General features: G+C 39.4%; 1 protein-coding gene across 1 annotated transcript; it reads right to left on the minus strand.

The window, feature by feature from the left end:
* Positions 1 to 248: 248 nt before the first annotated feature.
* Positions 249 to 24,794, minus strand: ERGIC2 (ERGIC and golgi 2). Its single transcript, XM_042792492.1, has 14 exons — positions 24,596 to 24,794; positions 22,102 to 22,247; positions 19,085 to 19,193; positions 16,966 to 17,012; positions 15,925 to 15,995; positions 14,368 to 14,408; positions 13,561 to 13,662; positions 11,982 to 12,077; positions 10,174 to 10,229; positions 9,083 to 9,181; positions 7,762 to 7,859; positions 4,044 to 4,206; positions 3,080 to 3,159; positions 249 to 2,296 (listed from the first exon to the last, which is right to left on the minus strand). Exons 2-14 carry the CDS (start codon positions 22,205 to 22,207, stop codon positions 2,231 to 2,233), a joined length of 1,134 nt encoding a protein of 377 aa, XP_042648426.1. The 5' UTR covers positions 22,208 to 22,247; positions 24,596 to 24,794; the 3' UTR covers positions 249 to 2,230.
* Positions 24,795 to 25,589: the final 795 nt, after the last annotated feature.

The raw sequence follows: 25,589 nt of genomic DNA on the forward strand, positions 1-25,589 counted from the left end.
CCCTGCACATGCTGGTTAAGCTCGTGACAAGGTGTGCTACAAGGGTAAGTGGTACTAGCTGTAACAACCAAACTCTCTCTGGAGAGAAAGCAAACAGCACAGAAACACAGGTTCGACTGATCCCTGTGTTCCCTCTGCAATGCAGCATCTCACATCTGTAAGTCAATCCCAAATCTTCTTCCATTAGCCACCAGCCATCACACAAGCTTTGTTCTAGATAGGACACCACAAATACACCACACAAGGACTTAAGACACACCAAGCCGCTTGGCTCTTTTATGTCAGAATAGAAAATAACATTTAAGTTCTGGTACAGAAAGTCAACCAAGATCGGTATCTCCCACCAATACAGTCTGTTCCAGGCAGATAAGAAACAAGTGTTGGGACAAAGCTCAAAGCAGAACCACTCTGAGCAGAAATAGGGAAGAAACCTCAGAGGTAAATGCTGAAGAGAAATGGAAACCACGAATTTACAGCTTTTGATTTTTTTTTGCTCACCGAGGACAAGCTTCTTAAGTTGCTGGAGTCTTAATCAGTGTTAAAGGAAACACAAGAGAAAACCTCAAACCTAGCTGTCAACCCCAAGGACCTGGCTTGCTTGAATTTGTCTTTCTCAACAGCTGAACTGAACAAACGTCCTTCCTCATTTCCCACTTTTTATTTCCTAGTTCATATAATTTCTCAGTTAAGAAGCCCTCGGCTTTGTATCACAAATCAGCTATATTATTTATATTGTGCTCATCATCAAGATCCAAGCGTCCTGCAAAGTACATTAGCAGAAGTCAGCAACATCTGACAATGCCACAGATTTTTATTTTTCCATAATTAGTCCTCTCAATTATAATATTCATTCCATGGTGAGTAAGGCCAGGCTCAGCATCACCTCCTAATACATTATTGAATCAGTTTTGCTGAGAAGGAATCATATTATTAATTTTTTACCTTGGTGGAGTAACTGTTTAACCACAGGTGTATCCCAGTAGTTCAGCAGTAAGAGGATGTTTAGTTTCTCAAAGCACCACCTGCATTAATAACATTCATACTCAGTAGCATATTTACAATATAAAACTGATATTGCTCTCTTCATTTTACAAAAACCTTCATGAACAATAAGGATTAATCCTGCAGATCCCTTCTCATCACCTGTCTGCAGCAAAATGATTTTTCCCTGAAGTCAACTACTACCAACTCCACCGCTCCCTGTCTGGGCTAGCAGACCTCCCAGCTGCCCTGAATTCCACGTTTCTGCAGTACTCAGCCGAACCAAAGCAAGGCAGCTTCTTGCTTTCTCCTCCCCATCTCCAGGATATACATACTATGGCTTACCTACTAGCAGCAGGGGTACAATGAAGGTTCTATCAAAGCATTAAAGAGGCATACAAAGATTTCGTGATCTTTTGCTAGGGAGTGTTGCCCTTTTAGCAAAACTACAGTCAAATGCCTTATTTAAAAGTCTTCTTATTCCAAGTCAAAACACTGTGCACACGAGAGCCCATTCTCAGTGTCCTTGGGCACTTCCACATCAATACCAGAAGCGATCTTCTCTCTGTTGGCAAAGCAGCTGGGCAAAAACACAGAGGAACTCCTCTGCTACACATTACGTTTCTCTCACTAAGGAATGGTGGGGACTACAGAAAGGCAGCAGCTACGACCAACATTATGGATTGGGCTCCAACTTACTCCCTGAGCTCTCTCTCATCCCCCTCGTCTCCAGGATTTTCTAGGATCACTCCCCACCTGCAAGAATAGCATCTTAGCCCCCAGCCCCACCACTACAAAAGAATGAGAAAACCCAAAGACCAGTTTGTACACCTAAGAGAAACCTCAGCTCTATCACGGCCCCTCCTTGCCCGCCGCCCGGCCTTTCCACACATCCCACTTGCATTGGGGGCTGCTAGCCTTCCCAGCACAGAACCAAGATCACTAAGATGCTTCAGTGGTCAGCGGCAGTCGTCACAAAGATATTCAGCTCGACCATGAATACTGTATTGGCAGCAACGCTCCTGCAATCTCCAGAAGATGGTCCACCTTCCTGGTCTCACAACCTCCTACAACTCCACGTGCACTCAGAAAGACAAAAAAATTACACAAGTTCTTTTGTTTTGTTTTTTTGTAAAGGCTTCACATTTTGCTGCATATCAGCACTGTCTCAGCATATTGCACAATGCTTGCTTTATTATAAAAAATGTCTTCTGTATCAGGCAGGAAGAAAGAAAGTTTTCTCAGGAGGCTAATGCGTACTATTGTCTGTAATTAGAGGTAAGTGGTTGCTTGTGTGGCCATCAGGAAGTGGGACCTAGTCAAACAAAAACAAAGTGTTATTAATGGCTTGTCCAGAAACAGAATCTCCCCTCCCTGCCCCAAAACGTGTTGCTCTATTCTTGGGCATTTCTTGTATGCCTTTTGGCTGATCTCCCCCCACAAAAATTATACAAATCTGCTTGCCTTCCCTCCTCTCCCCCCACTCACATAACCTTGCCAGGTGGCAAACTGCAACCAAAGTTGAAAGAAAGGCAGAAGTCTTAAAGGCTATCTACAGGCTTAAATGGGAAAAATAAAAGTAAAATAAAATCAAGCAGTTGCTAGAGGAGCAATCCTATTGATGCCCAATGAAGGGAGAGGTAAAGCCTGCTCAGTTCTTTCACACTGCTTGGCAGCAGCCTGCAGGCTAATCAGTAGCAACACTGAACCCCAGCAGCACACAGTGCTGCTGCTTCAGTCAGCAGGCCAAGCAGAGGAAGAGTGAGACAACTGATGATGCCTGGGAAAACATGTAATTTTTGTAGCAATGTGAAAATAAAAGAAAAATGGTAAGGACAATGGAGGGAAGCTAGCAGAGGAATCTCTGAGAGACTCAGTTTCATTAATCTGGCTTCTTACAAAACACATGGCTTCCTTAGGTGTTAGATTTTCCAAATATTTCTAAAAGCTGTTGAATCTCTGCTCGTATGTATGTCAAGGAGAGGGTTTATTGCAAGCATCTTAAACTCTTCTGGGACCAAGTCCCAGAGCTGTTCTTATCATCCATCCTCAGGTAGCTGTACCACTTATTAAATAATTAAGGGAAAGTTTTTCTTACTGATGTAGATTTGTAAGAGCGCAGTCTGAAACGGCAAAAAATAACTTCTGCTACAAATCTGCCAAAGCCATGTAAAATTCCTGAAATGTCAAACAAGACTTGAATTGTCACAAGTAGTAACACTGTAGTATTTACATAAGTATTATAACAAAACTCTACACAATACTTAAACAGGATATGGTACCGTAAACCACTGAGAAATTAACATAAAAAAAGAACACCAACAGCAGGGGGGAATTCTGACATTCTGAAATGCATCAATAAAAGCAAAACCAAAGCTATCCAAGCAAATGTAATTCCCTCTGCTCAGCTTTCATGAGTGAAAATACATTCTGTAGGACAGAAATATCTGCTTTGAAAGAAAGCTCTTAGTTCAAAGTCTCTTTACTATGCTCTCTTCAAGTGAAAGCCAACAAAAGAAGTAACTTGTAATCAAGATACCCTACTATGTCTTGACTAGTAAGTGAATTGTGTCTTTTCAACTGAGATTATTTTCTTTGAAGGAGCAAATCTTGCAGTACATTGACAAGTTACACAAGAAAAATCCTCCCAATTATTTCAGATGGAAATTTTTTCTCAACTTTTGGCACTGATTTAACACTAGATCCCAACTATAGGAAATACACAAATATCAGAAGCCACTCTGTGTGTGTGTGTGTGTGTGTATATATATATGCATATATATATATATATATATTTCTATCTCTTTGCTCTTCTAGAAGTAAATAAAGTATGCTATAGTTACCAAAAAGAAAACAACAGGCCCTCAGAGCACCAGAAACAGCATACTGGGGCACCAAAAACGAGTAGCTTTCGTTGCACGGTTCAGTGCACACAAACGGGCACTTTGTCTTAAACCTGACAGAGGTTCAGGACTCCCCTGTAATTTATCTGTAAGATAATCACCATGACAAAAAAAAAAAAAATTCTGGTAGAACTTAAGAGGGAAAGCACTGATTGTTACCTGTAGTTGAAAAAATTCCTCCAATAATGCCACAGAGCCTCACTAAGAACTGCCAAAAAGGCATGTGTTCTTCTGTCACCGTCACCATAAGTGAACTGATGTCATATTTCATGAATATTCCTGACACCCCATGGCTGCCAGCTGCATGGTTAATTACTCTTTCCTGAAAGAGGAGAGAAGCACACGAGTTAGTCACTTCTTATTAGTCACAAGGAAAACAATCTTAATAAATGTGACGACAAAGAGCTACTTAATCAAAGTTAGAAATCAACAGAGGACCAGGGAATATCATTATAATTTTGGCCAGTACCTTCTAAAAGTCAAACATCATTAAATAACAATTTGCTTCCCTGGTCACTGGTCTTCTTTGCTGCATATCAATGTTCACTATCAGGCTCTGGTACCGTCCTCTCAAGATTTGCTGATGTGGTCCTTTAAATAGGGATGTTTATAACTAGGTTAGTTTTGGTACCTATGAGGTTAAGCACCACAGTCTTGCTCTGGCCTGTGAACTCAAGTGAGTGCACTGGTATAATACAGCGCCCCAACTCTTCCTACTTTATGTGCTATTATTAATCATTTAAATCAGGAAGAGACCTTCAGGAGACATTTAAGTTGTTGAACAACCTTAGCTATGGCAGTTTTCCCAGAGGGTGTATGTAAATCTACATACTGCATCTAAGAATCATTAGGCTCCATCCTCCTCCTTCCTTGGATCATATCTCCAGATTCACATGCCACAAAGGATTTAATTGTTGGTTCTCAAAAATACCAGGGAAGACCCTAAACTAGAGTACACCACAATGGAAATTCAGAAGCTTAAGTTAAATTAGACCAATGCTATTTTTTTCCCCCCTCAGTGCATACTCAGACATATGTCATAATCTATTACTTTGATGGGAAAATGAAATAAAAAGGTAAAAGATCAAAATTTCAAAGCTTCTGGGGTCTGAAAACTAAATAACAGTATCAAGCCTTTTTTCAAAGTTTTTGTCAGTCAGGACATTTCACACAATAGTCACACAGCAAGAAATACACCTTGATCAAAATAACTAGCTCACCATGACTACTCTAAACACATCAGATGCTTTAGTCCTAATACAAGAACTTCTACAGTTTCTTCTAATTTGCCCAAATTCTTAAACCAAAAAATCCCAAAGAGAAGAGTGCAGCTGCTCTAAATCTCTACTTTTTAAAAAGGGTTTCAGGAGAAAAAAAAAAACACAACACAGTCTTAAGTTTCTTTCAAAAGTTTGCTATTGTTTTATTGTTAGTGAAAGGTGTTGATAAATGCACTGCCAGGTAAGTCTGGCTGAAAATATACAAGGACAGCAGAAAAGAACATAACTGACTGAAGACAAACTCAGTCATGTCTAAGCTAATAAGAGTAGAGAAGACAGACAAGTGAGACTGAACACAAAAGCAATACATCACAGCTCCATTTCATCTGTCGATTTAACACTCTGTGCTCAGAAAAACCATGCAGAATACAGTACTACAAAAGCAGAATACCACTTTGGAAAATACAGACTGGGCAACTTCTCCCGTCAGCTAACACTGACATAAACCACATTGCTTCTTTTGCTACCAAACTGAAACAACAAGGATGCCAAAATGATGTATCAGTTATGATACCAGGTCACAGAAACTTTGCAACAATTAAAAAACAAACAAACAAAACAAACAAACAAACAAAAAAAAAACAAAACAGAACGCTTTTTATATTTCAAGAGCATTACAATATTCAGCATTAGAGGATGGATGATCAGACATAAGAAGAAGACTGAAACAGAATCTTGCCATTGGCAAAGGACAAAAAAAAATATTTGTTTTCCCTCTATTGTTTCCCTAAGCCTTATTGGTCTTTTTGAGGTCAAACGGTGAAAAAAGAATATGAAGTTAAACAGAACACCCAAAATTCCACCCTCAATAGATACATAATTCTTTTTCCACAAACCGTTTTGGTCTGCTTCTAGCTTCTACTGCTGCAGAAGATTTAACGGTTGGTTGCTAAAACCTGCTGAAAATAACTAGCCCTGCATCAGGTACCTCAGATATCAGTGAAGCCTTGTGAGAATTAAATCTTTTTAACACAGATAAACACAGTGCCTCAAACATCAACAATAGTGGAGATTAATCTGCCCACACCTTTCAAACTCTGCTTCCCAGCCTGTTCACCACTGGCAATTAAACCCTACTGTATTCAGGTTTTAGCCATGGCTAGCTGACCACCTTTATCCCGGCCTGTGTATATGCCTACTCCTATAAAATAAATGCACTACGTTTTTCAGTGTTAACTGTTCTTGATAGCCTACCCCAGCTCATTTGCTAGGGGTATTTGGTTTCCAAAGATAAACACGAACAAGCTTTACAGGCAACAGAGCTACCTACTGAGACAACGAGCAAGCAAATATGTTGCCTCCCCTAATCACAAGCTTTTCTCCTAAACAACCCATGACTGTGTTGCAAAAAGAGCTGACTGCACGGTTAATTGACAGAAACCATCTTTACAGCAGGAGAGAAGCCTTTAATAAAAAATACAATGAGTAAGATAAGCAGTTGACTGATGTCCAGAAGTTAAGGAGTACCTTTGCTGCTGCAGAGGTGGTGCAAAGAAAACATGAAGCAGATTGCTAGACCAGCAGGATATGGGAGTATATTGCACTATGAAATTCCTCTTCATTCCTGCCTTTACTCCAGCTTTCATGAGTTTCAGAGCAAACATTTCCCTTCAGCTGTCTGCATGTCCCAAGTTGAACCCCAAGACATTACCTCTATCCTACTTCCCCAGCTATTTATTTTTCAGAAGCACAGCATGGAATTGTAAGGAAATAAAGGTTCTTCTCCCTTGGAGAACACCACAAACTATATTACAGCAAACTGTCATCCTAGTTTCTGAATTTCCTTTCAGCCCAAGGCTTCCTTTTTACCTCTTGCTTTATCTGTCGTTTTTAACTAAACTTTTTGTAAAGGTTTTTTTTCTTTCACTTTTGAATAAAAGATCAAAACAGAGTTCAGACATGCAGCTGCTACACATAAGTCATTTTTCTTACTTACAGCAGTCTTTAAACTTAGTACATTATGATGTGCCCACGTACTATGTGGCAATAACTACCTTCTTTATGGATTCAGAATTAAAAGCCTCTCTAAACCCAGAAGTGGAAGCTCTCCAGTCTGGAGAACAATTAAAGTTGGTGGTTAAACAAGACAGCTGAGGGACAGAGATGCTTTCTGTGTGATTAGTTTTTCATACAAACTAACTTTGTTTCCATTTCTAACACTCTACAACCAAGTTCATGACATTCAAGTGAGATGCATTTTTTGGCTTGCTTCCTGCATGGATAAAAAGATAAAGGTGGATCAAATATTTGTAAAGCTACACACAAGGTTACAGATGTAATACTTACAGGATTTCACCACCATTATTAGCATCCAATGACATGGAAATGACTGGATATTAATCATTAATTCTAGCATCAGAGTCCAGTTCAACACATGCAAGAAGTTAGCATGAGTCATCCAGCATATAATGCAATACTGATGGTAAAATATATTTACAGACAATCTAGTGCACTGGAACATTCTACAAAGTCTCTTCACGCTAAAGTAGTTTTCAAAACCATGGTACAACTAAGTCTCTGTTTTCACATTTGAGCTTTTGTTAAGAACAAACATTGTTAGATTTTTCTCTGCATGGTTTTCCCTTACTTCTACTTACCCTTTCTGTCACTGAAAATTGATGAGTTTCTGCTGAAATTTTATGCGTATGGAGTTTGGTTGGCACAACTGTGATAAAATATTGGAACATCTGGTTGTCTAGAAGAAAGTAAATCTCACTGTTGAATTAAGTACAGAGTCAAAGACCATCTGAGAGATTCACAAATAAATCAAATAATATTTAAAATAGTTAATCAGCTAAGCCATTTACACTAGGGACATTCTTCAAGGAGTCCCAGCACCACCAAGACTACTTCAGCACCATCTGCGTTAACAAAGCTGGTTTACATGGGCAACGCCTGTCACATTTGTACTCAGAGAAATTTGCATATTATCCACGTAATGAAAAGATTCATTAAGGTCAGGCCACTCAGAGGTTTGAATTAAATGCATAGATAATGTTTTCCAGGACACTAGAACTGAACAAGTTTCACACAGTCACATTTTGCATGATACATACATTTTGACAGTGGTTTGAATAGATATTAGTCACTGAATTTTCTGTACGATGCTGGAAGCCCTTCTGAACTGGTTACGGTTTTTCTCTTGATTAGACAGACTTCTAGAGAATTCTTCTAGAGTAATCAGCATGCTTATGCATTTGTGATTGCTCTGTCTTCATGCAATTCCCTAAGAGAACTAACACTGATAGACTGAAGCAATTTGTTTTAACTACACAAAACCATTCTGGCTGGAAGAGCCAACAGACTGACTAACTTTGAGACAAAAGCAGCTTTAGGAGGTTCTGGGGATCACTCTCACTAGGAATGTGGGTAGGGGGGATGAGGCACATATAGTTCTGTAAAGTAGGTTACTATACTCCTTTATTTATACACAAGGAAACAACACGATACACAAACCCTTCCTGTAGTAGCCTCACAAAATACACCGTGGAAGTGACAAACCAAATACAGAAATAGAATCCAAGGCTCCTGATGCTATTTTTTTTTTTTTTATACCAAATCAGACTTCATTTTCCCTGTTAAAACAACAATCAGATCTATCAATCTCCACTGTAACATATTGCTGAATAATTCTTTGCAATATGTTCAGACATACTGTCCCTTCAACATAACACAAATCTGGAATAAACTGCAAATCAACTTCAGCAAAACAGCAAAGTACAACGATACTGATCCTAAAAAGAAATTGTTGGTTTAAGATGCCATGTAGATAACTGAACAGTGCATTGCTTGGTAACAAATTTAGCAGGATGTGTTGTTTGTAAATCACAACACCCATGAAACATGATAATATCTTAAATGTAATTGTTGGAAAAAATATAGAAAATAAGACATTTTCTTTAAACACAAACCACTTACGATCTGATGCTATTTTTTCTGTTCCATCCAAAGGATTAATAATTCCTGGAATAAGTTCTCCAAATGACAAATGATCTATTCTATGAGAGAAGTTATACGCTGAAAGACAGTACAAAGGAATGAAACAACATTTTTAAACTATCAGATTCTATAATCTTCTCAGAGAGAAAAAAAGGCACCCATTTCTCACACTGGAAAACACATCAGTTAGAATGTTTCAAACACTGGTGTGAATTTCATTGGCTTTGTGCCTGTGACTATATCAATACATCTACACATATGTTTCAAACAAAGCTAAAATCAAAAATATTTAACAAAGAAGTTTGATTTCTCTAGAAAAGAACTTCTAAAACAAATTATAACTCTATCTGAATCAACCCTGGAGCTGAATAGAGTTAAAATTTCATGACAGGAAATTTCTAGTTGGCCAAATACTGAAGTTATTCTACAGTTCAGGTTCCTGTATGTAATGGTATTAAAAAGACTAAAATTTCATAAATTAAATGTACAGAGGAAGCATAAGGCAACTACTACCAAGTTACTACATTGACTGGTTTTGCAAAGGTATTTAAATTCTACAGTATTATACACTTCTGTTTACATAAATTCATAGGCAGACATCTGGAGGTTTAACCAACACCAAGTTCGTTTGTCACAGTAAGTCAACCTTGCCTCACATGAAGTACAGCAGCAACATGCATTTAGTATCTAGATTCATAAGCTAAAAATTAAGTTTAGAAGAACAAAGGTCAGAAAATTTTAACCTGATAAAAACAGATTTTGCAGGAAATAAGTAGCTTAGACTAAAATACAGGAATTTCATATGGTGTCTGTGTTACAACAAAATACATCTGAGATTCCTGTGTTATCATTACTGTAGAAGCAACCTAAAGATAATATTAATAGTGTTAAATGTATGAAAGGAAGTCAGTACTGAGCCATAACATTGCAAAAAATATTCTTCACTTTCTTCTATAATGCAATTACCCAGCTAGAACATCTTTACAACAGCAACCTATGTTAACATATGAATTAGGAGACAGCAGTCTCAACAAAATGATACCCATTCGTATAGAAATGATAGAACTTACACTCGTGGCTTACAAGGGCTGCCAAGTGTGCATGGCCTCGAGGATGTGGTATTGCCCTAAAGAAAGCAAGACATGTTTTATGAAAAATTTGTTTAATGAATCCACACAAAAGACAGTTTTCCTAAACAGGACTATGTAGAAAAATTACCTCTCCTACTCAATTTCACTTAATACTTTATATATATATATAAAATAGGTGCATACATATGTTTAAATATAATTATATATATTACAAATTTATATATATAAATTGTGTGTATCTATATTTAAAAAGTATTGCATTTTTACTACTGACAAGTGCAGACACCCTGAATGACAAGGTACAGGAACATTAGACTCATAAAAACCCTCTTACACAAAATGAGTGCCTTGCATCTTTAGATGTCAAAAACACATCAAGTCACTCGGCTACATGAAGAGCCACCAAGGCCTACCACATGAAAAGCTGCAGAACTGCTCAAGTGACTAATGAAAACTTTACCATACTTGTATTATGACTAAGCAAGTTAATTACATTCTGTATTTGCTCCCTGACTAAGCACGTTAACTTCAGATCTGGACATTTGTTTGTAGACCTGCAAATAAAGTACAGTGCAGACCGTGGTGACAGTGCAAAGAAGCGGGGGGAAAAACATGCAACTGTCTGGAAAGTAACAGTCTCTCAGCCACACTTCATCCCTACTACTCCAGCCAACAATGCAAGAAACCTTCCCTACTTAGCTTAAGTTAAATCATTACCAAATGCATGTAAGTTTTGGACAAACAGAAGGTGCAGGAAGACAATGAGATCAGTCAAGATAGGACTACAATAAATGACCACGCAATAAGGTACAAATGCGGATAGTGAAAATGGCTGTAAAAAAAAAAAAAAGAAAAACATCTGTAAGAAGAGAAGGAGGAGCTTCACATAAGTACAAATGTAACGATGAGCAAAAGGAAGCAAAGCAAAAGATTACTCAGGGTTGCAGAACTGGAGACAGGAAGAGAGAAGTGATGGCAGTAGAGGTGAAAGGCTGAAATGATCAGCTCTGAAAAGGGCTTAAGAAGTTGGATAGCTAGGGGCAAATCACAGAGGAGGTACAAGACTAGACAGAAGTGATATTTGGAGAAATATCCACACAAAGACAGCAGCTGGAATTAGACATGGATGAATTAAAGAATACAAATAGCATGCCAAGATTTCTGGTGTCAGAGGTGGCAGGAAGGTAGGTGAGGACAGCAGAGCTGGAGAGCACAGAGAAAAGTTAGCAGAAATTTGTATGCAGTGTATATAAGCTAATACCATTGCAGAAGCATATCAGAAAGTCTCTCCTCAAATCAAGATGAATCGGCATTTAGCTCCCTAAATGTGGTTCTGTAATTCCATTATCTCAGCAATGAAATGGCACTTAGCTACATTTCATCCATGTCAGTGAACTATGTACTATCAGAAAGGAGAAGTTTGGACAGGCCCAAAGAACGGAGGCAAGTACAAGCAGTCCACGTCATACACTCACAGAGAACCCGTTTTCAGAAGTTTTCATCCTGCAAGACACTTGAATTCATAACCACTGTATTGCATGCAACAAGGCACTGCACTACATTGTTTTATTAACTTAAAAAGAAATTTGGTTTTAAGTGTGCAATAAAAGGTACCACATGGAAAATAATACCAAGCATGTGTATGGGAAGGTTAATAAAAAACAGCCATTAACTCAAAAGTGTAAAAGCATAAAAGTGTACACACACATATACACACATGCACTATATATAATGTAGAAATCAATTATTTATTTTTTTTTTACTTTCAGGAATTGAACAGAACATACTTGCCCACAGTTATGTGAAAGTTCCCTGCCACTTTATTGACATAGAGATGACCGTGAATTCTGCATGCATCTGGAGACTGTAATGAATTATCTTCCCTGTTTAAACAAAAACAACAGAAAGAGCACTTTAGAATATTCACTGTCTAACAGAGTAACAGCAGTACAGTTAGATTTCTTTTTCCTAAGATATAGTATTATGATATACCCTTCCCAATCATACTCTTCTAGAATTATAGCAGGGATGGTGGGAAGGAGGGAAACTAATAAAGATCAGTCTGATGAAGCCAATGAGCTTTCATTCATGCTTGTATTCAAAGATCTGGTCTACAAGGCTAACTTACAACATCCGAACATGTGAACGTAAGACCATAAGTATATCTTGCTGCTCTGAGGACTTTTTTTTTTTCAATTACTTCTACCAAAAATGGTTTATTGGTAAAGTTCTAATGCTACAATGAATAGAACAAAATACATTAGTCACATTAACAACACTGTAGCAAGAACAGCTTTCAACATTTATTTTTTTATGAAACCTTTCTCTTCCCACACTTACTGGGATGTCCACAATTCAGAACATATTTCCAAATCTACTCCTTAGAGGAAGATAAAAAAAAAAAAAACAAAACACACAAACATTTTTTTAAACACATCTCAAGCACAAATACCAGCTCAAGCACTGTATTAACAAGTATCATTAAGGTACAGAAGGACTTAATGAGAGAAAAGATTTTTTGAGCCCTCTTCCACCTTGCCTTAGAAAGAAAGGATGTATTTGGTCCTCACAGGGAGGTTACAACATGGAAGGTGCATACAGCATTTCTGGTGTTTGTTTTGTTTTATTTATGGTTTGCTTGTTTGGGGTTGGTTTGTTTGTAAGGGGAAAAGTATTTCAGCTTTCATGGAGAAAGTGTTTTCCCCTGGGAAAAATTAAATAAAATCACTTAACATCTAGATTCAGGCAGAACAAGCCTTTTATGCATGAGCCTCTCAGCATTTTGTGCGTAGTTGGAATAAAGTGAAAACAGCAAGGTTTCTCCACACAATTTTAACAGTGCTATCTTCAACCAAGGCATTTACTAACAAAACACATTTTTATTCAAAGGTTGATTCTTTTAAAACCATAAAGTGACAGCTAATAGCAGGACCATTTTTAAAGGCTGCTGGAAGATACACTTTAAATTTTTTTTTTTTAAAAAGACTCATTTAATATTGCTTTGGCATTCCTAATGCACATTAAAAAGGAAGCATCAGATAAAATGGACTAAAAGGTGTGTGTGTATATTTATGTGTGTGCTTGTATTATGTATACATACATATGTACAAATACACACACAAAACCTGGAAACCTTCTCCATATTGGAAAATCCAGAGGTTTTCATAAAACAACAGCTCTCCAAAGCAAGTATCAAGTGTACTATTTTAAAATCCATTAAAAAGCAGTAAGGTTTTCCTTTCCTACCACCTTATCCTCTGAAAAAAAAAAAAAAAAAAAAAATCACAACAACAATAAAATGTGAAGTCTAATTAAACAGGGCAGAGGGAATGGGGAACGATGACACAAAATCCCAATTTTTCTTACCGTGGTGGCAGTGCTGTAGAAGCACTTTTAAAAGCACTTTTGAATATCACATCTTGAAGAGAGTGCTCTTCCTGCAGCCTACTCTGAATTAGCTGCAGCATCCTAAAGATTACACAGACAAGTATGAAAGCATAGAACAGTAGAACTAAAAATAACTTCACAATTAATGATTTATAACATGCAACTGAAGCTAATAAAGTGTTACATTAAACTTTGAGAATAATATTTTACACAGAGCTTAAAGCTCTGGTGTTCACAGTAGTGTGTTACCAAAATACTGAACTAGCCAGACTCCCAAATAAGCTTCAGGTTCTATTACAAGACTATCAGTATAGCCATCACACACTTAACCAAGCTATTCCAGTTTAAATGATAAACAGTGTGTCAATTCAGTTATATGAAACACTCAAACGCATTTGCTTTCGCAAGAGCATGACAATTTGTTACTATGGTTCAGCTTTGACATTTAGATATCAAGCTATCTGTGTTACACATTTGAACCCATAATTAAAACTTCTGTTTCCAAATGAATGCTTGGTAGCACAAGTTAAGTGAGTCTATACATCTTGGCTTGAAACTGCATGACCCAATTCCACAGATAAGTCCAAAGCCAATTTTTTCCATAACACAGATCTCAAAAATGAGAAAAGCAAAGTAATTTAATATCTTTTCACAGGTTTGAACTCTCAAATTACAAGCGGGAGCTGTTAGACTCAAGATATACTTCTGTCATGTGACTCTGGTGTACCTCAAAGTCACTTCCAGTACAAATAATACAAATCACAGGCATACATCTCAGTGCTTTACCTTTGCCATTCTTTTTGTTGTGGGCTGAGATCAAATACTACCTGAAACAAAAATAACATATCTAATAAAGCACACAGCAAGCATTGAAGTCCCATCCATGAAACCTAGAAGAGAACTGGGGTGTAAGAAGCGGTGGGGAGTTATAATCAACTTCACATTTGGTACCGCATACTGGAGTTCACGAAAGCACTTTGCACTTTAAATACATACTTAGTGTTCAAGTATGGAATTTCTGTCCCTTCCCCCACAGAATTGTTCGCTGGTTTGAATTTATAACTTCAACATCTTTTCCTAAAACTCCTGTCAGCAGTCTCTGCCCTTCTAGCCTTTGACTAACATGGGCTAGAAGAAGCAGTGAGTGGCAATTTAATTCTAAGTGATATAACTGACATGCATGGCTTCAATGCGAACAGCAATGGAACAAGCAGAGGAGCAAGCTTTGAAGGACCAGGGTCCAGGTGCGGATTTAATTCAAGGGTCATCCCACATGGAGCACTTCTTTAAGACAAGCTACCAGACCTGCTGTACTTCAATCGGCACAAGAGTATCACCAGTAACATCTGTGCACCGAATTCAAATCTAAGTATCAGTTAACAATAAATTAAATTGCAATTAATGCCCAGAGCTATGGCTAAAAGAGATCAAGTACAAGAAGTTTCCTTTTTCTAAGACTATAATCACTGGGACAACTGCTAGCATGCAGCAGCTGCAGCACCACAGAGATAACTGTCCAGACAAAAAGAGGAAATGTTACAAGAACAAATAAAGAAAACCAAGCTCCTTCCCCTTCCTAAAAGCATGTCTTTCCATTCAGTCATCTCCTCCTGCTCACACACACAAGTAAGAATTTGGACGAAGCTGTTATAATTTGGAATATGGTTCAGTTATCAGAGAATGTAATAACTGCGCTCTCTAATAGGTTTTCTGTAAACGATAAATTGCTTTCATACTGTATAATTACTTCCAAGTTTGTTGTATTATACAAGCAAAACCACTCTAAGAGCATAAGCTTACACAGTTCCAGAGCCTTCAGTTCACAATACAGAAATCAAGAGGCTACTAACCCAATTTATAATCCTTAATGCCACTGCATGTTATAAGAATATCATGGTGATTTTCTACCCCCTTTTAGAATCATAGTAGTCTTCTAGTTAAAAAGCAGTTACATCAATTCTCTTTTTACGAGAGCTCTGATAGTTTTCTTTCCATATCAAATACTGTTAAGCATTGATCCCTAGAATTTGCACACGTCAAAATAAATAGCTGCAGAAATCACTAACTTCTTAAGAAACAGTGATCTGGAGAGTACTGTATTCAAATCCGCTTATTTGCAGAGAGTGAACATGCAGAAATACCAATGCTAGCCTATTTCACTAGCAAATTCCTGGGGTAAGCACTGCAGACCTCACTCAAGGATCAGACAATACTTGGGGAAGTTCTGTGCAGCCCAACTGTGGGGGAAAAAAAAAAACACGTGCAAGCAAACCAGCCCAGCAGTGCTCTGCACCAAGTAAAGAGCAATTTCCTTTTTAAATAAAAAGGTAAGAATCAACTTACTGGTTCATAGATTAGCCCATCTGCAGAGGCGACCATTGTTTCTGCTAAATCCAGAACATCAGCCCCCACATCTATTTTAGACAGAGAGAAAAGTATTGTCATACAGATGATCAGAAACAAACAAAAAAGTTCAAGCTGAAATGAAGTTTCACAGTACAGTGGTAAAATTTCAGTATAAGTTACTGTTCCTTCAACATGAACTGATGCACAGTGATCAAAAACAAACTCTTCAGATTTGTAGCATTTTCTCACTGATATAACACCTACAAAAATGTTGTATGAGCCACACATACAAGCTTTCTAGGATCTGTTATGCATAAATATTTTTTCCTGTTTCATAAGCACTGAATACAAACCAAGACTAGTCAAAACAGAGGACAATGTTTTGTTTATTTCTCAATTTAAAATAAAATAAAAATACACTGATGTACCATACAAGATGCAAATGCAACATTTAACCTAGCCAAAAAAGTGAGTAATGAAAATTTGCTTGCATTCCTGGTAGAAGTAGTATTCTCCCTCTTTCTCAATACAGGACAACCAAAACTAGTCCATACAAATAATGGTTCATCACCTACATGACATCAAAATAATAGTAAGCCTTGCCTTTAAATGGGAAGGCATCCATATGTTCATGAAGAGGATGAAATTACCTGATGGTTCCAGTATTGTTCAACAGTAGACGAGGCTAATATTTGCCAAGTTCATAAATAAATAAAAGGTGTGATAAATTCCCGCTGCTGAGCTGTGTCTCACAATGAGCTTTTAGAATATTCCAGCTAGAGAGAGACTGGAACAACAGATACTTTTCTTGCTGACAAAGCAAAGTTCTGCAAGTTGCGAATGAGATGGCACAAATACTTTTCTTCACATCTACCAATTCTTTCACAGTCATGTGCCATCAAGATCACTACATGCCATCAAAATCAAAAGAAATCTCACTGTTACATATTTTGAACAATATCCAAACTATATTGCAAGCAAACGCATACTCTGAAGAGCCTTTAAAGTGTTTCAAAACTTTCGCTGATGAATACTTACATTGACACCTCATGGCAACTGTAATATCAATATTGATTCTTAACTTACTGGAAAAAAAAAAAAAAAAAGCTAGTAAGTAACATTGAGTACAAGTATCAAGAGATATATCACTAAAATTCTCAGATTACTTGTTGACAAAAAAACAAAATTTATTTAACCAATAAATAGAAACTTAAGATGTTTAAAATTTGGGTAAACCAAGATGGGCTTTTAATTAAAGCACCGATGACCAGTTGTAACGCAAGAGATAAAAGCATCATATTTCCCTGTTGAATTTTACTATGAAACTCCTAACGGATCCTTTGGAAATATTACTGGCTCCAGAGTTTGTCAGACTCTTATTAAGAACATAGAGTTTTCAATATTTTACACTTTTTTTTTTTTTTTCACACAACTACAACAGTGCAATAAATTCCCCAGAATGCAGTGGATTAGGACAATGTAAAAGTCACAAACGTGAAACTGAGTAAATATTTGAGCACTTTCCTCCTGTTCTGTCCTTAAAACAGGCCATTGTATTTCCAATCCTAATCAGAATTCCTCAGGACAGTGACATTCAGGATCAGGCTGAGAGGTTGCTAAAGCCAGTTCCCAGAAAATGCTGCCATGTCAAACATCACTGGTTTTGCTAGCACTGCTTCTGGAAAAAGCTCTTTTCTCAAAAATGCTCCCATATTATAATAGCAAAATGCCTTTTATGTCAAGATCTTTATCCTGAACATTACTATAATGAGGGGAGGTAAAACATACTTCTTCCCATCAGGGGGAGAAAAAAACAAAAAACAAAACCAAGCAAAACCAACACCCCAAAAAGCCCCATCACACCAGCAGTCTGATTGTACTGCATTCCCCAATATACTGGGTATTTCCAATTGGTTTTCATGTTAGTTTCACAAAAGTCATTTAAACTACAATGAAAAAAATCCCTTCACTAGAGTCATACGGTAATATAGATTTATTCACACAGTGAATAAATCCCATCACCATAGATAGGACTAGATGTCCTATCACCTCCAGGGAGCTGCTTCTGGGAACTTAGCTGATCACAAACAAATCACGTAACCAAAGGATTCAACACTGGCTCAACTTGGGATCAGACACGGTCAGTAGCCAGGAGCAAAGCAGTTAAAGGTGATACCAACCTCCATTGGTTTAAATTGTCAAGAACCACAGGCTGAGTGATTAGCCCACAATCGCACTGGAAAATCTGCAGCAGGACATCTCTCAAGTTCCATAACAGTCTCTTAACCACTAGACTACCCTTTCCATGTGATAGCTTCACTAGAGAAATAAGCCACTTTAGCAAAGACCTATATGTGAAACTCCCATCTGTCTGAATGGATTTACTCTAACCTGAGTTTTTGATGCATCTCCCACAAATTTCTCATATTTTTTATTTTCTCATTACAGAAACCTTTGGTATTTCTGACAGACAAGACATCCAATTAATAGACGTATCTTTATCTTGTTACCACGGCAACTAAACAGCTTTTAAAGTTATTTCAGTTCCAGACGCACGATATTTAAAGGTGTTCAGTGCACAAAATCTCCATTAACTTCCCATGGACTCATGGGTGCCTGCCCACCTCAGGAAGAAAGGCAAACACAGTCCAGGCAAGCACATGACACCAACAGCAAATGTATTTTCAGCCAATCCTGAGGGGCTGTATGTAACTGGAGACAAGATCAGCAGCAACCTCTAGATAACACAGTCAGAGTTCTGAGTGCTTAAGGTTCACCTCCAGCAGCACAAAGCATAATGGCAATTTACTAACTGTATAAACTAGAGTAAGCATCATGCAAATGTGGTGGGTTTACATAGCTGATGTGGAGTTACATATTACAATGTCCTCTCAATTGCTAGCAAATAATTCCTCATGGGAATTTTTCACCACCAAACCTACACTGTTTTGACGAATTCATTGAAGAAATCTCAATTTCTCTTCTTCATAGATTCCAGAAAATCAAGAAAATTCCAAGAAAAATCAAGTCCCTTTAGTATTTCACTTTTAATTTCAATCATGAACTGCTTGCAAGTCACACAAACACTTTAGACCTATTCTTTCCTGAAATGCAGACAACTCAAGTTTTAAAAGAAATTATAATGAACAAAAATTACCTAGTAAAATCCTTGTCTACTTCATATTCATATTTCATCCATGTGTCCCGGTACACCATGAACTCCATTACAGTCAGGAAAGCTATTGTCGTAAATGCTATCAGAGAAACTGAATGATCAAAAGAAAAAAATAGAAGTTTAGATTGTGAAAAATATCACTCAAACACAAGCAGAACAAAATTCTAATAATCCAGAATCTGAGAATTACCAGCACAATACTGGTATCTTTGATTTATAAATCCATAAGCTGTTCTTAGAAAAATGTTTTAATATCTACAGTATTTGCTTTTACATAGGAGGGGGAAAGAACAAGTCCTACCTTTGCATTAAGAAACAACTTTTTGCATTAAGTACAGTCAAATACTAGAATGATGGGGAGGTTGTGAAATCCTCGCATGGAAAATTTAAGAAGAGGCTAGATCCTCCTCCACATATAAAGCAAAGTGCCCACAAATCACTGTCAGGGATGGTCTAGGCAAACTCAATCCTAAATTCAAGCATGAAAGAAGAAGGTGAACCTTGAAGTCCCTTCAAGCCTCCACTTGTAGACAGTGTAAGATTTTATAACTTTTTTTTTAATATCTAGTTTTAGAGCCAAGAAGCTAGCAGATAAGAGAAATAATATGCATTATATGCACTGTCCAGTTAGAATGAAGTGCCCTGATCATATTACTTGTGTATAGCAGCACAATCAGGACTCCCACCCCTGTATTTCAAACGATTCTCCCTCTGGCAATAAGCAGCACGTAGCTATCCATCCTACCAACAGCTGCACAAGTGAAGAACCGATCTGAAATTATTTTTAGGTGCAAAACTAATTGGTGTATTTTAACGGTGTATGTGCCTCACTTCTCTCCAAAGCAGCTTATTCACCACACTTGCAAAGTTGTACAAGGCAAAGGGAAGATCATCCTGCTGCAGAGTCAGAAACACAGTAACAAATGCACAGAAGCACCTGCTACACCCCTTTTATTAAATCATGGTTTTTGTTAAGTTGAAAAAAACTTCAGTTATGGAGCACAGTAGTGGTTTGTACAGTTTATTGCCAGTACATGCTTTCCACTTGCATTCTGTGGAGTATTACTATGGAGTCTGTGAAGGGCAACGGGAGAAAAAAAACAAGCCTGTCGTTGATAGGCTTCAACTTACTACACTGTGGTCTACAGCCCAGAGGTGGCAGCAGGGGAATAAAGGCACTGTCCTATGTGATCAGAAAAGAAACCACTGGCTGCAGCATTGGGTGTTGCATTGATCAGCAACCTGACAAGTTCTAGCTTTCAGCTGAAGCTATGTAACGATCATACAGATACGAAAACTTTCATGTCAAGGCATACAGTGAAAGCAGATGCACTGATCAGTTAATTATTTTGGCTATCAATTTCCTTTTGAAGCCCCGTAGGCCAGACTAACCCCAGCTATGCAACAGGAAAGCTGGAGCCATACTGTCTATCCACTGCCACAAAGAAACAGTTAGAGTTGTAGCTGCTTTCTGGTTAATTCTGAGCAAACGTATTTGTGGATCTGAACAGGAAAATAAAGTTCTGTAGAATTTCAAAAGACAGATCCTCTTTTCTGAAGGCTCTCCCAGCCCCAGATCTAGAGTCTCAGACTGTTTCAGAGATGAGGATTTTTTTTGCAATGGGACTGAAGGCACTGGGAGTCTGAGAGGCTTAATATGTTTTGCATCCCTATCACGCCAAAAAGTAAGCCTGGCACTTTGATCCTGAATGAAATGGGAATACTATATTCATATTTTATAATGGCATAAAACAAGACAATCCTATATTGTCATTTACAAGATTACTGGGATAAACCAAAGAATGTTAAAGTAACTTCTGGCACTGAGAAATCCTTAAGGCACCGTTCATCAATATGAAGTTCTCATGAAGGATGGTACCATACTACAAAAAAAGGAATTTTTAAGCATTTCTTGTTTTTCTGCTAATTACAACATAAAAACAACTCACTCACTTTCTCAGGAACTGGCAGTAACATTAACAAGAGTTATTTAATCAGCTCTTAGAGATTATTTCATACAGAATAATCCTTTAATTATTAACAGTGCAATTCAGGAAACATAGCAAAGTAATACAGATCCTTCTGATATTTACTTATACACTACAAATGGTGTAAAGGCTTATCTGTAGATTGCAATTGCTTCTTGTACTTTGTATTCAACTGAGTTTCAGACATAATCACACGAGAGACATTTTTGTCCTCCTTTTTAAACTAACTGCTAGCAGTTTCTGATCTAACTGCAAACATTTCCAATTGTTCAATAGATGAAGTCACTACTTCCAGAGCAGGCTACCTCTAACCCAACTCAAAGGCACAATTTGTTGGTCAGACACATACAGAAAAGGTACTTCTTACAGCTACAGCTTTTTAAGAGAAGGTCAAGTGACTAACAAGGACAGTACAAGCACATGCCCTGGAGTAAAGTGTTTAGTTCTTCAAAGGGCTTTCATTACTCTTAAAATCAACTACACCTTCAAGACAAAAAGCTTTAGAAAGCTGCTCTTCATCCTGATGCTTAACTTAGCCAGCTCTTGCACACCTCCGGAGAATGTTTTTCCTCTTTTATGAAAGCACAGCCTTGAATCCCACCTGCATTTCAGCTCATGCTGACACAGTGTCACCCAGAAACCTAACACAGAGAAAAGAGCTTAGTGAGACAACAAATGAGAAATTTTATTACGGCCTTGGCACAGTGCACTTCCAGTTGTGATTGGTTGGAAGTTTTTACAGTGAACCTTTACATTAGTTTGTCTCACCAGTTTTACACAATAATCTCCCGTCAGATGAGTGATGAATGCATCTATTTGGATAAGATACTTTGTCTTTACTTGAAGGAGATGAGCTCTTTCAGTCCACAAAATAAACCAAGAAAGCTAAATTGGCTAGTTTCAAATTTACACAGATGCCTGTCTTCCTCTTATCAAAGTTTCTATTCCCAAAGCATGCTAGACTGAGCTAACAGCCAACATGAATCGTGTCAGCATCTCAATAAGGCCTACCTGTGCCTCCGCTCGCTGAAGTCTCCACATAGCTTTCTGGAACCTTTGGAAAGGCATCCAATTCTTTCATCAAATTCAAGGTCTTCTTCCGATTCAGTCGCCTCATCTTCAGCACACTCCTCCACCTCCTCCTTCATATATTCCCTCTGATTTGAGAATAAAATGTTGTCATTAAAAGACACAAGCAATATTACTCAAACTGACTGGCTACAATTATAAAGCAATAATAAGGCATTTAAAACTTAAGAAATATATTTTCAAGAAACACATGCTAGACAACTGGATGGTTACTCTTGCTTCAAGAAAACTGTTAAAATTGGCCTGGACACTGCTGCTTACATTCCAGCCACGCCCACCACATTCACCGTTTAATTACTATGATTAATTTCTTCCTCAGTTAAATTCTTATTGGTATTATACATATTGAATTTTAAATTAAAAAGACCAAACTCAGTCCTGAAGTAAGCTTGCTAAACAGGCCTGACAATGCATAGAAGCCACTGATTTAGCAGGGAATATCTAATAGGCTGCATAAACTCAGGAGGATGTCAAACTGCTCTGGGTTCCTATATTCAGCCAATGTGGACACATAGTTATGCTACTTTTTTTTTAAAAAAAAAGTGCATTTTGCATTTATACAGCTGTAGAATTTTACGGTCATAATAAAATCTGTGGGTTTTTTCCTCTATAAAAATGCCCCCCAAAGCAAATTAAGTATCAAATCCTAGTTCCATCCTTCACAATCCCTTTTGTGCATGACACGATCTCAGCTCTGCCTGGAGATGGTGATATGTTAAGCAGCAGGATGCTGAGTGAAGCAGCCTGCCCCGGAAATACTGTCTTAAACTGTTTCCAAATCATGGGAATATGCTCACAACCCGGTCCCGCCAATATGCTGCATGTTTTAACAAGCTGGCACTGCTGTTTTCCTTCTGAGGAAATGTTGCACTTTGCCCAGAATTTCTGAAGCTACAAAAACCATCGTGCATTTACTGTAGTCTGAGAATACGTCACATTGTTTCCTATTTAAAGACATCAAGGCAGGGAAGCTAACCCACGCTGCCAACATGTGAGACGCTCCTCACCATAGTCTTGTAGAAAAATCTGTTAACTCGACTCCCTCATTTTAAGAGCACATCAAGCTTCCAGCATGGCCTAGTGAAATTACTCAAGAGCTATTCCCTGGTGTGTTTCTCCCTGGTGCTGAGCAGGCTTTGTACTATGCAATAATAAAGGAATAGGCTTTACTGGAAATGGGAGTTCACATGTGAAGAATCACTGTCTATGGCTACAATCATTTCTTCACTACACAAATTTGCTTCAAACATCAGTGAGAAGATACAGACTCTGCATTTGGCGGGAGATTCAGTCAAGTCAGCCGGCAGGGACCAACAAAAAGATACTGTGTTGCAGAGGATTCAAATAAACTATAGTTAAAGTGAGGAGAGAAGATGGGTGATGGAACAGAAGGTCAGTTATACAGCATTGGGGGAAAAAAAAAAAAAACAAAACAAAAACAAAACAAACCACAACAAAATCAGGGAAGCAAAGTCCTGTCCTTAGTACACTACATAACTGTGTTTTAAAGAATCACCTCCACTTCACTCAGAGTAGCTTAAGAAAAAGTTGGAAAACTTAGGAGCATAGATATAGCAAAGCAGCTGCTTGGACACAATGACTGAAGCCGTAACATTTGCTAGCACAAGCACAGCACGGGGTTGCCTGCTATCCTACACAGACAGCACTGAAGTCAACTTGGCATCATTTCATTCTATCACGTGTGCAGAAGCATACCATAAAGACAGACTTAAAAAACTGGAGGACACTTTACTAAGAAAGTTTCTAAATCATCCTGTGTCTGTGGTTATGTGGATTTTTTTGTAATCTAGCTAGAAGCACTTAATTTGTTGCTTCTTTAATCCCAAATACACAGTTACATGCTGAGACACCCAGCTTCTTCCTCCCTGCCCATCTCAGCACAGGTACCTTCGAAACACAAAGTATAAAATTAGGAATCCAGTGCTAAGAGAGGAATGCATTACGAGCCCAAGAATCAACCACATTAAAAGAAAATTATCAATGTAAGCTAAAAAAAAAATGAAAAGGCATAGTGAAAGCACCACTGGCGACCAGAGCACCCACTCGAAGTGACCCACAAGCCGGACCCACCGGAGGGGCTCAGGCCGTTCTCACCCACTCGGCCAACTCGGAAGCAAAGCCGTTACGGGCGCCGGTGCCCGTCCGAACACCCACGTCCACACTCGTGCCGTGGACCCACGCCCGAATCCCCTCCCGGAGGCGTCGCGCCCAGCGCCAGCCGACCCCCGCCCGGCTGCCCACGCCGGGAGGCGGCCGCCAGCTCGGTGCCCGGACGCCCGTGAGGGCCGCGGCGCTGAGGCGGGGGCAGGCCCGCAGCCCCAGCACCGGGCAGCACCCGCGGGACGGGACGGGACGGGTCGGGACAGGCCGCGCCGGCTGCTTCGCCCTCCCCTACCTCTTGCTTCTGTCGCCGTTACCCAGCGCCGCAGGCGAGGCCGGAGAGCGGAGAAGAGCCGCGACGCGCTGCCCGACACCCGCCTCGCTAGGCATGGCCGCGCGCGGCCCGGGGCGGGCTCGCTCCGCCACCGACGCCCGGCGGGAGGCACAGGCCGACGGGAGCGGCGGCGGCGGTCCGCCCGCGCATGCGCGCCACCCCACGGGCATGCGCCGCCCGGGCACCGGCGGCTGCCGCTCCGGTCAGCGGGCTGGCGGGCGGGAAGGGGCGAGCGGAAAAACGCGCGGACGGAAACCACGGGCGGTGATCCCCGCCCGGCCGGCTCGGGGGGAGCGGCCGCTGCCGAGCGCCCGAGCGGCAGCCGGCTCCCCTCGCTGCCCGCCCCGGCCGCAGAGCGGAGCCGGGTGCCGAGCCCTCCGAAACCGCAGCGGGTTGCGTGGGGCCGCAGGTCCGCTCCGCACAAGCATCGCGCGGGTGCGTGGGGCTCCGGAGCCGCCGGCCGGCGCTGCTGGGTCGCAGAGAAGGAGCGCACGGCTCCGGGCGGGGACGCGCACCCGCGAGAACCGGTGAAGCTGCGAGTCACTCGAGTGATCGTGTGAAGTAGCATACGTCAGGTATCTTCAAAGCAAACTGGAAAAGCACGATAACGTGGCCTGTAGTGGTAACGCTGCTTTAGACACTATGGATATAAAAGCAGGCAGTGTTTGAAAAGAAGCAGTATCATCCCTTAGGTTAACTGTGGGGGAAAAAGCTTTAAGACGGTAGGCTATTACATAGATATACGTACCAGATTTTAAGCACATAGCCAGTCTTCAGACCTGAAGTGAGAAAAGTAAGAGGGCTTATTTATGTCCCACATAATTTTCCTGTGTTGGTGGAGCTCATAAAAAGGCGCTGCCTCTCACCACGAACCTCACCTCTTTGTAACAGCAATGTTAATTTATCTCTTGCTTTTTTTCCTTACAATTGCAGTAATTCATTCTCCATGCCGGTG

Source organism: Tyto alba, unplaced genomic scaffold (genome assembly GCF_018691265.1).
Source record: "Tyto alba isolate M040663 unplaced genomic scaffold, T.alba_DEE_v4.0 Super-Scaffold_2, whole genome shotgun sequence".
Lineage (NCBI taxonomy): Eukaryota > Metazoa > Chordata > Aves > Strigiformes > Tytonidae > Tyto > Tyto alba.

What these genes read in the sequence shown, in the direction of transcription:
- ERGIC2 (XM_042792492.1), bottom strand. Translation starts at nt 22,207, where the DNA reads ATGAGGCGACTGAATCGGAAGAAGACCTTGAATTTGATGAAAGAATTG. An exon ending in TTCAGCGAGCGGAGGCACAG is followed by an intron (nt 19,194 to 22,101) that starts GTAGGCCTTATT and finishes TTGATCATTCAG; the next exon opens with TTTCTCTGATAGCATTTACG. An exon ending in AGGAATTTTTTCAACTACAG is followed by an intron (nt 3,160 to 4,043) that starts GTAACAATCAGT and finishes TTGACATTTCAG; the next exon opens with GAATTTTACATGGCTTTGGC.